General features: G+C 35.4%; 1 protein-coding gene across 1 annotated transcript in view; it reads right to left on the reverse strand.

Annotated features, from left to right (window-relative positions):
* Positions 1-16,655, reverse strand: part of LOC136038557 (acyl-CoA synthetase short-chain family member 3, mitochondrial-like) — a 150,463-nt gene that overhangs the window by 119,284 nt on the left and 14,524 nt on the right. The window contains exon 3 of the mRNA XM_065721727.1: positions 9,202-9,364. Within this exon, the coding sequence (XP_065577799.1) occupies positions 9,202-9,364 (163 nt within the window). The remainder of the gene's footprint in view (positions 1-9,201; positions 9,365-16,655) is intronic.

A 16,655-nucleotide genomic window follows, 5' to 3' on the forward strand; every position in this document is an offset into this window, starting at 1 on the left:
TGCCATTGTGCACTCATCCCAAATAATAAGTTTGCATTGCTGCAATACTTTACCCATCCCAGATGATTTGGAAATATTGCACGTGGGAGTTTCTGTAGAATGCAAATTCAGAGGCAATTTCAAAGCGGAATGAGCAGTTCTTCCACCAGGCAGCAATGTTGCGGCTATTCCGGACGACGCAATTGCCAACGCTATATCATTTTTTGATCGAATTGATGCCAGAATCAGTTTTATCACAAACGTTTTACCAGTACCTCCTGGCGCTTCCAAAAAGAAAATTTCTCCAACGTTGTTATCGACACAATGCATTATCGTATCATAAATGTCTTTTTGTTCCAACGTTAACTTGGAAATGTTATTTTGTACATACGACAATAGATCACTCGTACTGTAACTTTGTTCACGATCCAATTCTACACATGTCGAAACAGCAGCGATACGGTTAGGTGAAGGCATTCCCAAATCCTGAAGAGGTTTGTTTGCCATACGTACGCACAAATCTTCTATAATAACTAAAGTGTAGTTATAAATTTCTGATGTAAAATCAAAAGTCATATCTGACGTCTCTAACTGTTTTCGATGGAGTATATCTTCGGACATTTTTGACTTATATTTTTCCCATAACTCTGTAGGAGCTGATGGAGAGCAAGTTGTTAAAATGATGCCAAACAATGCACGAATTTGACTTGGGGTTGACGTTTTGCACGCGTCATTGATGCAGTTATCCCAGTGTTGGTCATTCTCCAATAAATTCAGAGCTTGGCATGCACTACGGTAAGTGTCATGTATAGTACCGTTTACAGTTCTCAAATACTCAAAGGATGTCGGACCGGGTACATTCACCAAAAGCAGGCGTAGAAAGAAGCATTCATATTGATTGGGGTGAACGGTGTAGAGTCTTCCTATCGTGGTATCTTTGAAGATGGTAGGTTGGCCGTCGACTGACTTACCCTGTTTTCGACGTTCAAATACTTTATTTTTAGTATTCCACGTGTAATACGAAGGCACTTCAGTATACAGCAGTTTTTTTGCAAAGAATGGCGCGAAGCGCCACCCCAACGCTGTCCCATTGTCTGTGCATATAAATAGATTGTCAGGTTTACTGACTCTTGAACATGCAACATATAATTGTCCATGGGAAAAACAATCCGTATTCAGATCTATACCTCATTATTCTAATGATGTGTCCCTGTATCCCGGTCGTCATTTATATTCCCTGTGTCCCGGTCGTCATTTGTGTCCCGGTGTCCCAGTTTGTAATTTCCCAGTGTTGTAAATAATCCCAGTAATCCCTTAATCCCTTGTAATAATCCCAGTGTTGGTCATTCTCCAATAAATTCAGAGCTTGGCATGCACTACGGTAAGTGTCATGTATAGTACCGTTTACAGTTCTCAAATACTCAAAGGATGTCGGACCGGGTACATTCACCAAAAGCAGGTGTAGAAAGAAGCATTCATATTGATTGGGGTGAACGGTGTAGAGTCTTCCTATCGTGGTATCTTTGAAGATGGTAGGTTGGCCGTCGACTGACTTACCCTGTTTTCGACGTTCAAATACTTTATTTTTAGTATTCCACGTGTAATACGAAGGCACTTCAGTATGCAGCAGTTTTTTTGCAAAGAATGGCGCGAAGCGCCACCCCAACGCTGTCCCATTGTCTGTGCATATAAATAGATTGTCAGGTTTACTGACTCTTGAACATGCAACATATAATTGTCCATGGGAAAAACAATCCGTATTCAGATCTATACCTCATTATTCTAATGATGTGTCCCTGTGTCCCGGTCGTCATTTATATTCCCTGTGTCCCGGTCGTCATTTGTGTCCCGGTGTCCCAGTTTGTAATTTCTCTTTGAGTGTCCCGGTCGTCATTTATATTCCCTGTGTCCCGGTGTCCCGGTCGTCATTTGTGTCCCGGTGTCCCGGTCTGTAATTTCTATTCGAACAATCCCTGTGTCCCGGTCGTCATTTATATATCCCGCCCGTGCCCCCGGCGTCCCCATTGTAGGTTCTTCAGTCATTTTACAATTAAACATTTTTCCGTGAACAAATGTCTTAAATACCGTTAATGACGTCACCTTCAAAGCAAAAATGACGACAACTAATTTCATGACGTCAGCCGACACAGAAACATGACGTCACCTGATCCACAGACAGACAGACAGACAACTTATTTTTATATATATAGAAGATAGATATATATATATATACATATATATATATATATATACATACATACATATACATATATATATACATATATATACATATACACACATATATATATATATATATATATATATATATATATATATATATATATATATATATATATATATATATATATATATATATATATATATATATATATATATATATATATATATATATATATATATATATATATATATATTTATATATATACTTGATCGGGGACCTCCAATAAATACTGAGAGTCCCAAGAGATCTAGAAGAAATGGAAACATCCATGCCCACAACTCTAGCCATTTTCAACAAAACAACCATTTTTCAAAACCGTCTTGCTATAGCTTAGGTCCATCTGGGTCATTCAGCAATGGGTGACCCAGTATATATATATATATAAATATAGTATAGTATATATATATAAATATATATATATATATATATATATATATATATATATATATATATATATATATATATATATATATATATATATATATATATATATATATTACAAAAAAATATTTTTTATAATATATATACTGTATAAGTGCTCTTAAAGTTTCGTCCCAGAGGAATAGAATCATAAAGATTTAGATGAAATTGAATCAACTCTGTCTTAAATTTAAGACAGTTAGGAAAGAAATGGACAACAGTTAATCTAGTCCCATTAGCTAATAACAAATATCTAATATTAATTCTCCTAAATTGGGAATAACTTGGAGTGGGAACAATAGATACTATCATAAATTCCGCTAAATTGTTTACTTTATTTCTCTCAGTGTTTCAGTTCTTATGGAAAGATGAATATTCAGAAGGAAATTGAAGCATTATGATTTCTTCCATTTAGTGTTTTCATTTGTCAGTTTTCCACAGAAGATGCTGTTTTTTCTGACTGTTTCATCCCCAATACAGTGGAGCGATTGATAGCTACTAATTCGTTGCAGCAAAAACACCCCAGGGTCAATAAAACTTCATAAGGTCCTTTTGTGTCCCCCCTCTATCTAGAGCTTAACATTTGATCCCTTCGATAATGAGAGGATTTACAACAAAGTCAGGTGAAAGTATTTGTGATTGTTACAGTGTTTTTGTAGTTAAGGTGGATGAAATGTAGTTGAATACACAGGATGTTTTTGAGCATTAAATCATACAAACTAAAGTTGACAAGGGCTGGGGTTAATGGAAACCATTAGGACCCGTTTGATTCTCGTAGTTTTCAAGAAATAGCGTGCAAGTCTGAAACGTCAAGGTTTTGGCTAGAAAAACGTGATTTCAGGCCATACCCAATCTGCTAGCTAACTCCTTCAGGAGGAATCGACCCATTCTCGTCAGAAGTCCGCTCTAATTGCCTTATTTATATATATATATATATATATATATATATATATATATATATATATATATATATATATATATATATATATATATATATATATATATATATATATATATATATATATATATATATATATGTAGTCTCTGTATTTAGTGTATTTTCTCTGTTTGGATAACCCCTACTTATTGGCCGTCGGACATGGCGACAATAAGTCGTTAGAATATTTTTCATGTGCTCATGGTTGGGAGCTTCTCACTGTAGGTAAGTCTACAATAGTGATACTATAGTTCAACATGAATGGTATAGTTATACAGTCCTATAGTTCTATATATCTGTAGTTCTCAAGCGCGTATCCAGGGGGTAGGGGTTTTGAACCTCCCATCCCCGCAATGTTTGGTTGACTCAAAAAATGGATAGAAACAAATTTGTTATATTTTTTAGAGTTTTTTTGTTAATCCCCCCCGAAAAAATCCTTGTGTAAGACACCCCAAAAAAATCCTGGATACAGGTCTGATAGTTCTATATATATGATACTATAGTTCTTCTATAGTATTTACTGTAGTTTTGCTATAGTAGTACTACAATAGTGATGACCTTTGTCCCACTTCCTGCCCTAAGGATTTTGGTTTGCCTGCTGGTCTTTCTCTAAAAAAAATTGTAGACAATCATACCTATCGAAGTCATGCATAACTAAGTATTAGTACAGTGGCTCCCAACCAATTTTTGGCCATACTCCACTTAGGTATTTCTAAGATGCTGGTACCCCCAACGATCAGTCGGAGCAATCATTTTGCTTTACCGTGTCAAAAGTTAGAGTCTTTCGAGAAGAAATTCGGCGTCTAGGTTTACCTTATGTTATAGCCAGAGATTGTTATAGCCGGAGACTTTAATTTTAATTTGTCTGAACCACATTCTCAGGCTTCTCCACGTACTGCTATAATTAAGTGTTTATTTAGTGATTTTTTGCGTGTATTAGATAAAATATCCAATTTTAGGTATATTCACACATTTTTACAGACCTCTAACTTAAACCACGCTGCTATATTTTCAAGTCCGACCGCCAATACAGTTAATTTTATATTTGATTATCAAATTTCTTACCACTTACCTATAACTTGTTCTATTGATGTGCCATCTTCACATTCTCAAAGTAGTCCACTAGCACGTGATTTCTCAGCGCTGCAGTATCGTTGTAATTGGTCGAAGATCGACTAAACTCAGTTCCACGAGTCAGTTTACTCGATCTAAGTGAAATTTATATCCCATTTCACCTCCTCTAAAAGTCACTGCAGTGGAGAGACTTTTAGTGGAGTGACAGGAAATGAAGTCCTGACTTGTCTTGATATACATTGTGCTGATATATGTCATTCCCTCCGCTTTGCCGAAAAACAAGCAGTCCTTATGCAACATATATTCAAAGGGATCGTTACTTTACAGTCCACAAATCCAGCTTTTTACTTCATGTGGACAAGTAAGTTTTGGTTTTCAATATAGAAAGATTTGGGGCATCTGAGTACTAGGAATATAAATACCATACAGATCTCTAGGAAGCGGAAATTTTCCAAAATTCTTGCAAAGCATCATAAAAATCTTATCAATAGCTATTCTGCCCGTGTAAAACCAGATCGAAATATAGTGTGTACATTTGTTTTCTCCTCAGCACCCCCTTCTTCGTCACCGATCTCAGCTGACATTCCAGAAGCTGAATAATATGAATATTTTCAATATGATTTTTCCACTCCTGATCCCATCATAGAGCAATCTTATGAAGTAGCTCTGGATCAGTTTCTAGATCCTCAATCCGATGAAGATTTTGTGGTCAGTACCTGCTCTGTCGAAGATACCATCCAAAAACTAAAATGGAAACTTCATCTGGCATTGACAAAGTCATTGGGATTCATTTGAAATACGGTAGAAAGCTTTTCACGGCTCATCTGCCTTCGCTTTTGTAGACGATTTTCACTCAGGGTATTGTTCCTTCTTCCTTCTCTCTACATCATCTTGCCCTATTACTGTAGCTACATTTCTTTGCAGGCTCTTTGAACTGCTATTTGTTAGGGAGCTCGAAAAAGTCTGCTATAACCCTCCACACCGGTTTAGATTTAAGTGAGGTACCGAGTATGCCAATGCTTTAACCGCCGTTGCAAATGCTCTGATTGATGCAGAATTGTCTGAAGAAAGCCTTGTTATCGGGCAACATTATGTCAGACGTACATTCGACTCTCTTATCCATGCAGCTGTGCTTCTGAAAGCTTCTAAACGTAGTTCGGATCTGGCCACAATTCGTTTTTTTGGGATATGTATTCAAAACTAAGTATAGTCCCCAATTCCGCATAGACAACTTATCCCAGTCAAGAAAGGGGTCTGTCAAGGAGCATTCACCTTTCCCGGCCTCTTTAATAACTTTGTATTGGAAACACAAGATTTGTACCCATCTTCACCGATTTCGCCTTCTGTAAACCTTTCCTTTTTATGCTATGCTGCCGACATCCTTAGCCTCGGTCAATGCCTTCACGGTATCACAGAAATTTTTAGAATTTTTTATTTTTGGGAAAAAATTAGAAATTTTTGGTATCACAGAAATTTTGGAAGTGGAATATCAGAAAGTTAGGCTTCAATTCAACTCCTCCAAATCTGATATCACCATGTTTAACTGGGAAATAGAGTCCTTTGCTCTTTCCATAGCGATTACATCTAGCTCTGTTCCGCCTACAGATCACTTCTCAGTCTTGGTCTGTACATCACTTCTTTCATCCGACACATCCGAAAACTTCTTCTTGAACAAATCAGACGTAGAGCCTTAGCAGCTTACACTTCTATCGTACCTTGTAAACTTCAATTCAACCGATCTCTTCTAGTGAGTCTATATAATGCTGTGGCCCTTCCCCATATTCTCTACACCGCACCCTTCTGGAAACTCCTAACTAAAGCAGACAAGAGTAAAATCCCATCCGTGTTCTTTCGTTTTACCAAGAATCTGCTTCATCTGCCTTCGTGGTGTAAAACTCGCTCGCTATTGCGAAATTCAAGGTTGCTGACCCAGAGGTTGCCGTTGCCAGACGAATAGCGAAGCATAATAGGAAAATAAATGAGAATTTAAATGGTTGGTCCAACATTCTTAAGCAGTGATATTTTGTGTTTTTCTTTTTCCTATTTTTCGTCTTGTTGTTTGTTTAATTGTGACGGGTTTTTCAATAATTTTTGATGATAATAGCAATTTAATTATTGTAAGATTGTTTAACGTTATTGTTCTGCAGCATATATAGTATGTCGTGCCGTTTTGAAGTTTTTTTTTGCACATATATTATGCAAATTAAATGGTGCTTTTATCGTTTCTCAAACTATCTCCTTCGACTCCAACCTAAGACACAAAACTCGTTTGTGCTTATTCGGTATAGTATAACTGATTCATACACAGTCGTTTCAACAAGTATTGTGAATTTTAATTATTAATTTCTTACATGACTGGAGCCATATCTTCCAGTGGTAAAATAATGAGCAAATTAGAACGTAAATGTTTGTGTTTATGCTCGTTGGCTTAGATGTCTTTTTATTCTGATTTCTTTCGTATATTTGCTTGTCTTTTACTTTGTGAAGCGTTCAACTGTGGTCTTTATTTTTTTTTCTTTTACTGCTCCGTCTTCTTTCTTTTGTATGACGGGTTTTCAAATAAATAAATAAATTGGGTGGATTGTGGAAATAAAGGTTAATTTTTTACCTCATGAAGGAATAAATGAATAAAGGCTCCTGGAAAGTTATAAAAAAAATTAAGGGCCTTTGTATGTTCTATAAGCAATTAACGACAAGTACGGATAAAAGTATGTGATGGCCCATTCAATGTGTAAGCATGTAAAGCAGAAGGATATAAGAAGTTGGACCTTAAGGGAACAGGAAGTATGACCAGAGTAGCAGACAAGTTTTATTCAATGGAATACTATTATGCGACAGGTAAGAATCCTCAGGATAAATAAAAAGCATTTTAAGAATTCTAGGGATTTATACTACTGGTACTACCACTAGCACTACTACTACTAACACTACTACTACTGCTACTGCTGCTACTACTACTTCCATTATACTACTACTACTATTGCTACTGCTAATAATAACTATCCGCAGTACCAGGCCATCTGAAGCCAACATAGGTGTTCATGCTCAAGCTACACACCGATTTAAACGAAGTTTTGCTCTTTACTTTCCCCTGCTAAGTTGTAGCTGTGGGGTGATTGGAGCTATAGATAGGATGATTGGACATTATAGGATAGCTTAAGATCTATTTATGTTAAAAAAATATCCATTTATTTGTTTTTCCTTATCACTTTTCTTATTATCATAGCCTGATGTTAATTATTTAAATAAATATATTAATTTTTTTTCATAATTTTATATATTATAAGCTTCTTAAGTTATATACTACACCAAGGGCTTATCCAGGATTTATATTCAGGTGGGGGTTATACCGTGGGGGGAGGGGTGGGCTACTAAAAACTTTAAAAAACGATTAGAAAATTGGCTAATTTAGGCAAAATTTTTGTTCCATTTTTATGAGTTGGACAAAAATTTGGGCTTGGGTTCCTTTGGTAAACAAGAATAGATTAAAAAAATGTACCAAGATAAAACAGTGAAAAAATTACAAATTACAAAGGAAGGCGTTTTTGGAACCAAGATGCAATTACACAAGTGTACAATGATATTACCGTGGTAAGTAAATTAAATACAATTTTATACCTGTATACAGGGAATCAATCCTAAGATTAACCCAAACGGACAGGCATGTACACAGGGAGGGGCCCTCCATAAATTTTCAGAGATTTTCAAGCACTTATTATTCAAATTGTCTAAAAGAATAATTATTTTTTATAATTGACCCCCTCCCCTCCCAAAAAAACCCCGTATACATGCCTGCAAGATGTTATTTTTGGGTATGAAAGATAAAAATAGGAGCCAGAAATTTCAATTTTATTTATGCCCCCTCCCCCTCTGAGGGAAAAAAATCAATAAAAATCAAGCGAACAAAATATTTTCTTGCGTCACTGATCAACACATAGAGTGCATGTAGTTATCAAAACTAAGTTTTAAGACTGAAACTATAATGTATTTTTTTTTAGCTAATCATGCTGGGAATTTATGAGGTAAAACACAGCAACGCCATACCTTTCCATTAATAAATCAATAGTCTTGAAGTCAATCAGTTATTCAAGTTAATTTAAACTTTATGAATTGGTTAATTTTGGTGACTTTTGAAGTCTTTCGAAGGGTCGAGAGTCTTCACCGGGTTGATTTTGTTAGCGAACAGACCCCCCTTTTTCATAGCCTACTTGGCAAACCTCTTTACTCACGCAGCTCACCTAGTGCACTGTTCCCTGGTACGGCTAGCTCCTTCATATACCAAATGACTCCCCAGCATGGTCTGTATTTGACTTCGAACCCGCCCTGAACAAATAGAAACAACCCCGAAGACGCCCCCTCCTACTTGGTAAAAACTTGAAGCCAACGAACTTCTCACCCATTCCAACATCCCAATGGAAGAAGCCATGACTCTAACAAGCAATAGGTCAACCTAGAGGGATCTGGTCTCATCGTACTCTGCTCTGAACCCTGGGGAAGAGCCGTAAGTCAAATTCCTTTTAGTCTTAAAAAGTACTAGAAGAATACATACCATTTTGTGAAAGGCGGATTGCTGTTATCTAGCACTCTGTTCCATTTCTTATGCCAAACTATTTCCTCCGCTGCTTTAGCCCAATATTCCTCCGGGTTCACTAGTGACTCTTGATATTCTTGACTGTAATCACCATAAATGTGAGGAACAGAGACGCGTATATCTAGAAACAAGTTGTGTGTCAACTCCAGTCAAGAGCACCGTCGCTCTCCTAGACCTTTTTTGAACCCTATTTACATAAGTTGACTATTGGATAAAAAGGAATATCAGCTTTTTTTTCTCACTTTTGAAAATATTTTTGGATTCAACACCAGTTAAAAATTAGCACTGATTTTGGAAAAGATTTTGCTGTAAAAATTATTCGAGGATTTCTGAATATTCCAAGTTTCAAAGTCATTCCAACTGTACATGTGTTGACCGAAATCAGATATTAATAACAAAATTAATTTCTGGTTTGAGAAAATGAAGAATCATTTTTTGGTAGTTTAATTGAAAAATTCACTTTTTGGTGTTTTCATTAAAAATACTAGCCCTATTCAAAAAAAAAAAAAATGCCGCAGCAATCTGTATTTTCATGAATTAATCCCCCCTAAGCATTTGAAATATCATGATGAGAGTTGTCACTATTGGAAACAAACCACGATCAAGTAACTGTCGCGTTACGCTTACTGTCGTGTTTTCTATGGCTTCCTACTGCGCACCGACTGTTTTCAAAGTGAGTAGATTAGTCTTTGAGCGAATCTACATTTGGTGTTATCCGAAAAACTGTTCCCCAAATCTAGGAAGGTCAGAGTAGATTAGTCTTTGAGCGAATCTACATTTGGTGTTATCCGAAAAACTGTTCCCCAAATCTAGGAAGGTCAGAGTAGATTAGTCTTTGAGCGAATCTACATTTGGTGTTATCCGAAAAACTGTTCCCCAAATCTAGGAAGGTCAGAGTAGATTAGTCTTTGAGCGAATCTACATTTGGTGTTATCCGAAAAACTGTGCCCCAAATATAGGAAGGTCAGCCAATTAATTAACTCTTTGATGGGGCATGGAATAAACCACCCTGTTCGGATGCACCTCGATTAGTTCAGTTTCCAATAATTCCGGCCCAGTTTGCCCAAAAACTTTAAATATAGACCTAGCTCCTACATTGACATGATAAATCCTGGTGATTTGGCTTAGTATTTGGACATAAGTGACATAGGTATTTATAATATGACTAGGACAAAGATCAAGTGTAGCCTATATTTTTTGACTAAATGTAATGGCACAAAAGGTTTATTAATAAAAGGTACTTTGAATTTGGATATAATTCGAACGTAGATGAATAGATGTAACATATATAGGTACACTAAAATGGATGTAGATATATAGAGATGAAGTAATGTAGATGTAGGTATATTGGATGTAGAATATAGAATTAGGATGTATAGAACTGGATGTTAGATACTTTATTGGCTCATCATGATATTGATTCAACACAATAAACAGGCTGCTTAAAAAAATTACCGATGTTCACGTTTTAAGTTTTATTTAGTTATCAATTTCCTTTACTTGTTGTAATGAAATTCAGTTGAAAGGCTTGTTTCCATAAAGTAAGTTTTTCAATGAAGAGTGGAGAGATCCACTAAGCCAAAAATCAGCAGAAATAAAGTCAAATAGCCTTCAAAGCGTAAAACTAACACAAATCACCATAAATAAATAGATGAAACTCAAACGAACAGAAATTTCAACAAGTAACTGAGTCACACTAAAAATAGCCAAAATTAACATGAGTAGGGTTGACAACCCCCTTACCTTCTTAAGACCAGAATATAAATTGCATTTTACAGAAAGCAAAATGCATTTAAAATGTTTTCACTTTTTTACTTTAATAAATAAAAGATCATTAAAAACTGAAGGAACATATAACTTAATGCTATTAGCTGTTTCTATGACATTGCTGATATATTCTTTTGACAAAATGAGAGATAGTTTCGAAGACCACGCTGCCTTTCCATGAAGTTAACAAAAAGTTCAAATAGGGATAAATCCTTGTAATAGACTGTGATAAATCTCACAAGAAATACTAGACAGTCACTGTATATGTGATCGAAATATCTAGTATTTCTTGCGAAATTTGTAATTGTCTATTAAAAGGATTTATCCCTATTTGCACTTTTTTATTTATCATAACCTGTATATTCATATACTTTTGTGATTTTCATGTTAGTGCTCTTAGCCTTACAAGTAGTTGCAATAGAGGTAGTAGTTGAAGTAGCAGCATTAGTAGCAGTAGGAAACGTAGTAGACAGAGAAGCATTAGTATTAGCATACACATATTGCAATAGATCTTCCCATTTAAGCATTTTCTGATAATTATACATTGATTTTTATATATAAGTATTACAGTGATAGCCTTCCTGATTGTTTTACAGGAATTTTTTGTGAGAGGTCTGATGTTCACCACCACATTACTCGGATACGAGGTAATGCTGAGGTTCCTCGATTAGTTTCAAGTAGGTCTTCTTTTTCACTTAGTTACAGAGCTTCAAAACTCAGGAATAAACTGAACATAGATATCAAGGAACTAGGTAGCCTTGGCCAGTTTAAGTCTGATTTACGTGTGGAGTTGCTCGGTAGGTATACTTTTGAAACAGATTAACTAAAATAAATTTTATATAGGTTATTCATTTGTAATATTTATGTATTTTTTTTGCTGTCTTGGGGTCACGCAAGGTAGTGTATTGCTTATGTTTGTTTTTTTTGTTGATTTCGGTATATGGCCTCATTCTTCATATTTTCTTATTCTCCATATTGTCTCTTTATTTTCTTTGAATTTAGCACAGCCTCACAAGCTTCGCTTATGTTGTGCTATTGATTAAGAAATGTTTATTTCTAATAAAATTGTTCTACTACTACTACTACTACCACTACTACTACTACTACTACTAATACTCAAATCCATTCTTGAGATAAGCTCTTTTGACAATTTGCATGCAAATAGTGTCTGTTGATTTACTTCATGTTTCCTCACAATGTCTTAAATGTAGTACTGTATTTGTAGTAGTAATAGTGGAAGCAGTAGTAGTGGGGGTATTTGCCGTAATTGTAGTAGCGTACAAAACTACCTTTTTGGTCAATTGATCATCTCCCTTGTCATTTCCTGAAAGTTCCAAACTAATATACCCAGTAATTCCCGAGTTACTGCCTTTGACAGCCCGTACACGCAATAAAGTCTTTCGATTTAATTCTATGCTCCCCTCAGCCTTTTCTGAAAGGCTCATTTGAATTCCCTTTGTCTTTTTGGAAAGTAAAGATAAAATTTTGCATACATCTCTCAATGACATATACTATATGTAAACAGTGAACGAATTGCCCAACTTACAGCCCTTGTCCTACGGGCTGCAGACTGTGAGGTGGTTGACGTTCATAAAGGAATAATTACAGAATCTTTCAACAATGCTAGAGAGAGTAGACGTGTCAAATTTTTTTTGGATGTTTGTGTTGGAAAGTGATGGACTTGAGAGGGGTCTGGTTGCTCTCATTTCACTTTTAACTCTTAAAGAGAGCATAAGAAACCCCAATTTCCAATCAAATGAGCCCAATCTAAAGTTTATGCAACCACCCATTTTATAAAAACCTAATAAAACCTGGTGGCATAACGTACAATCCTTGCCCCCGGATTCTGAGGGGCTATTTTAATCCTCAAGGCCTCTTTATATGATCTTTAGACTATTTTGAACAAATCGCTATCCAAAAATTTATATCAGATGCATTTGGGGATAAGAAGACGTGGGACAGAGCTAGTTGCCCTTCTATCACTTTTGATTCTTAAAAAGAACTCTGCGTAAAATGATGTAAAAAGGCGTGTCACGTTTACAATAAATCTTGGATTTTTTAGGGGCATGGGGCTGATTATGTTTGCTATTTTCATATTAAAAAATGCGACTAAACCTAATTTAACTAATCAGCATCTAGTTGGAAGAGGGTATGGATCGAGCCTAAGTTATTAGTCGTTAGTTAATTACGAAAAAGGAGCGATTGTTCAAAGTAAAAAAGCGTATTTTTTCGCTTGAAAAAATTCGGTATAGCATAATATCTATCTTACACCAATGAAGATATTCACATCGAATATATAAAGTAGATCAGCGATTTTGGAGTGTTTTTATGAAGGAACTGCTTTTATTTATTATCATTGAAAATACTGTGAAACTGCAAATCTTTTTCCCCTAGACTTCAAAAAAAGATTTAGTCCCTCCGAATTGTTGCGAGCTTAGAAAGCTTTCTAATCTTGGTATAGAGGGAGGAGAGGGTATTTAGACCTGAAGTGACTTTGAGAGAGCAATAAATAGGAATTTTGCGAATTTCAAGGAAATAAAATTTTCAAGGATAAAGATATTTGGAAAAACTAAAAAATTTAATTTTTTTTATTACAAGAATTTTCATGATGTGCTTGCGGTCATGGGCAGCTGTATATGAGCTACTAGAAGCAAATTTAAATGGGGATATGTTAAAATTAGGCTCAAGTTATCTGGGAAAACGAAAAAAATATGTTTTTGTGAGAATTTTGATGATACGCTTGGACACAGGGACAGCTATGCGTAGGCTACTAGAAGCGAATCTAACTGGGGGACTTGTTAAAATAAGGCTCAAATTATATAAAAAACTAAAAAAAATTATGAAACGGCTGCAAAAATATGCAGCCGTGTGTGAGCTACTAGAAGTGAATTTAACTAAGGGAAGGCTAAAATTAAGTTCAATTTATTTTGAAAAACTAAATTTTATTTCTCTTTAAGGAAAATTCTGACCAATCCCCCCTCAAAAAGTGCAAGGGCAGGAGATGTTCCCACCAAGCTTAACGCCAAATACGTGGTCACTTCAAGACATATGCCCTCCATGCAATGTAAATATTTGGACCCTTCCTCGCCCCTCAAATACCATGGCAGTGAAGTTTTCGGCCCATCAAGACCTTTGCCCCATGACCTTCTATGTTCCAGACCTTCTGCGCAAGGTGACATCGATATTGCCAGCTCTAGCGTAAGTGTATATCATAGATATGTCTTGAAAAGCTTAATTTTTTATAGCACGATGAATCCGTTCTTTTAGAAGTTAACAAAGGGAAAATAAGTAATAAGTCATGGGCCATTTTCGTTGGCTCTGAGAAAATAAGTAAAACAACCCTGGTTGAAACGAAAGAATGAGAAAAGAAACAAAATAATTCGGACTAGGTATTGCCATTTTTTGGGAAAAAAGACAAACAACCCTGGTTGAAACAAAAGAATGAGAAAAGAAACAAAGCAATTCCGCTTTTGTGCAGCTATTTTTGCGAAAAAAGAAAACAAAGTCAAACAACCCTGGTTGAAAGAAAAAAAAGGAGAAAAGAAACATAGCAATTCTGCTTGAGTATTTCAATTTTTTTGAAAAAACTACAAACAACACTGGTTGAAACAAAAGAATGAGAAAATAAATAAAGCAATTCGCCTTGGGTAGTGCTGTTTTTGGGAGAAAAGACAAACAACCCTGATCAAAACAAGAGAATAAGAAAAGGAACAACGCAATTCGGCTTTAGTATTGGTATTTTTGGGGGGAAAATTTAAAAGTTTGGTTGGAACATAAGAATGAGAAAAAAGAAAAAGTAATTTCGCTTTGATATGGTTACTTTTAAGAAAAAAGTCAGATAAGCCTAGTTGAAACAAAGGAATGAGAAAAGAAACAAAGTAATTCGGCTTTAGTATTGCTATTTTTGCGAAAAAATTCGAGCAACCCTGGCTGGAACATTAGAATGAGGAATTCCGCTTTGGTTATGAAAAACCAAAGCGATTCCGCTTTGGTTTTGCTATGTCTCGGAAATTAGTCAAACAACCCTGATTGGAACAAAAGAATCAGAAAAGAGACAAAGCGATTCCGCTTCAGTATTGCTATTTTGGAAAAAAGTCAAACAACCCTGGTTGAAACAAAAAAAATGATAAAAGACACGAAGCAATTTGGTTTTAGCAAAACTATTTTTGGAAAAAAGTCGAACAACCCTGATTGAAACAAAAGAATAAGAAAAGAAACAAAAGCAATTCCGCTTTGGTATTGTTATTTTTGGAGAAAAGTTAAACAACTCAAGGTCAAGCAAAAGATTGAGAAACGAAACAAAACAACTCCACTTTGGCATTTTAATTTTTGGAAAAAAGTCAAACAACCCAAATTGAAACAAAAGAATGATTTCGCAATGGAAAAATACCCTTACTTAGCTGTATAAGATTGATTTCGGTGCCCTAAGAATAAACTGTTTTAGTAATATTTGTAAATTTGCTTATTAGTAAAAGTTGTATGTACAATAAAAACCTTCGCCTTTTAGATTTCTTGTTCCAGGATGAATCTTCAATGTGTAATGCAATAGGGTGTTTGTTCTTGTCTTTTCTTCCTGTATTTTGCCGTGTTTCATCCATTTTTTTATATAATAGTTTCCTCTGTTTTTTTCTGTAATTCCTTATTTTTGCTAGTAGAAGTAGAATTCACTGTTTCAAGTCGAAGTGCCCCCACCCCCCCCCTCAGAAAACGTCAGGAGAATATCGCCAAGTAGTGTAAATTAGCCTTGTCCAGATTTTTTCAAAGTTCAAGCAATGCCTTCGTTAAAACTCTTTTCCCTATTATGTCTACCTGACATATATTAGGTCTACGGCTTAGCCCTGATAACATCAAAAGCAAAAGTGAGGTTACCGATCCGAGCATTTGCACAACTATGATGTAACGTTCATAGGCGTGTCAAATATGTGACAATACTACCCCCTAATCCCATTTCTGCCAATCAATTTTCTTCCATCCATTTAAAATATTTTGAGAGATACGAGACACGGGATCTATACCTTTATCGATTAAAAAACTGTGTAGAAAATTCTTCGATCAGGAAGCAGCTTATCACATAGAATTTATTTCTCGAAACCAAGCGTAAGGAATATTTTGCTTGTTCAAGTGCTTAATACGTCGTTCCATTGGGAAAATCGCTGGTTTTAATGCAATTCCTACAGCGGACAAAACTTTAGCTGTGCTCGGATTATGAAGGTTCACTGAGGCACCACTCTTGAAGAAAAAGATCTCAAAAAAATGTCTTGAAGAAAAAATATCTCGAAGAAAAAAATCTTGAAGAAAAAAATTTCTAAGAAAAGAAAATCTTGAAAAAACACCTCCTAAAGTATTAAGTAAGACTCAGATGTACTACAGTGTTACGTAACAATCAAAGAATTCTTGAAGAAAACACTTCCTATTATGTAATAAACTCGTGTACCTTATAGACACCTCCTTATCGTATTGCGCAAGACCTAGGTGCGCGTAATAACAGGGATTGGTAATTCCAATAGTATACCCCTGATTGTTGTCGTAGAATCAATTGATAGGTCACTAATCAAATATAAAGTATAAATAATACTTAGTAAAGTGTACATTATGCTCTTTTTGCGATTGATTGAAAGATCTACCGCGGCCAGTTACTTTTTTTG

Source organism: Artemia franciscana, chromosome 18 (assembly GCF_032884065.1).
Source record: "Artemia franciscana chromosome 18, ASM3288406v1, whole genome shotgun sequence".
Classification (NCBI taxonomy): domain Eukaryota; kingdom Metazoa; phylum Arthropoda; class Branchiopoda; order Anostraca; family Artemiidae; genus Artemia; species Artemia franciscana.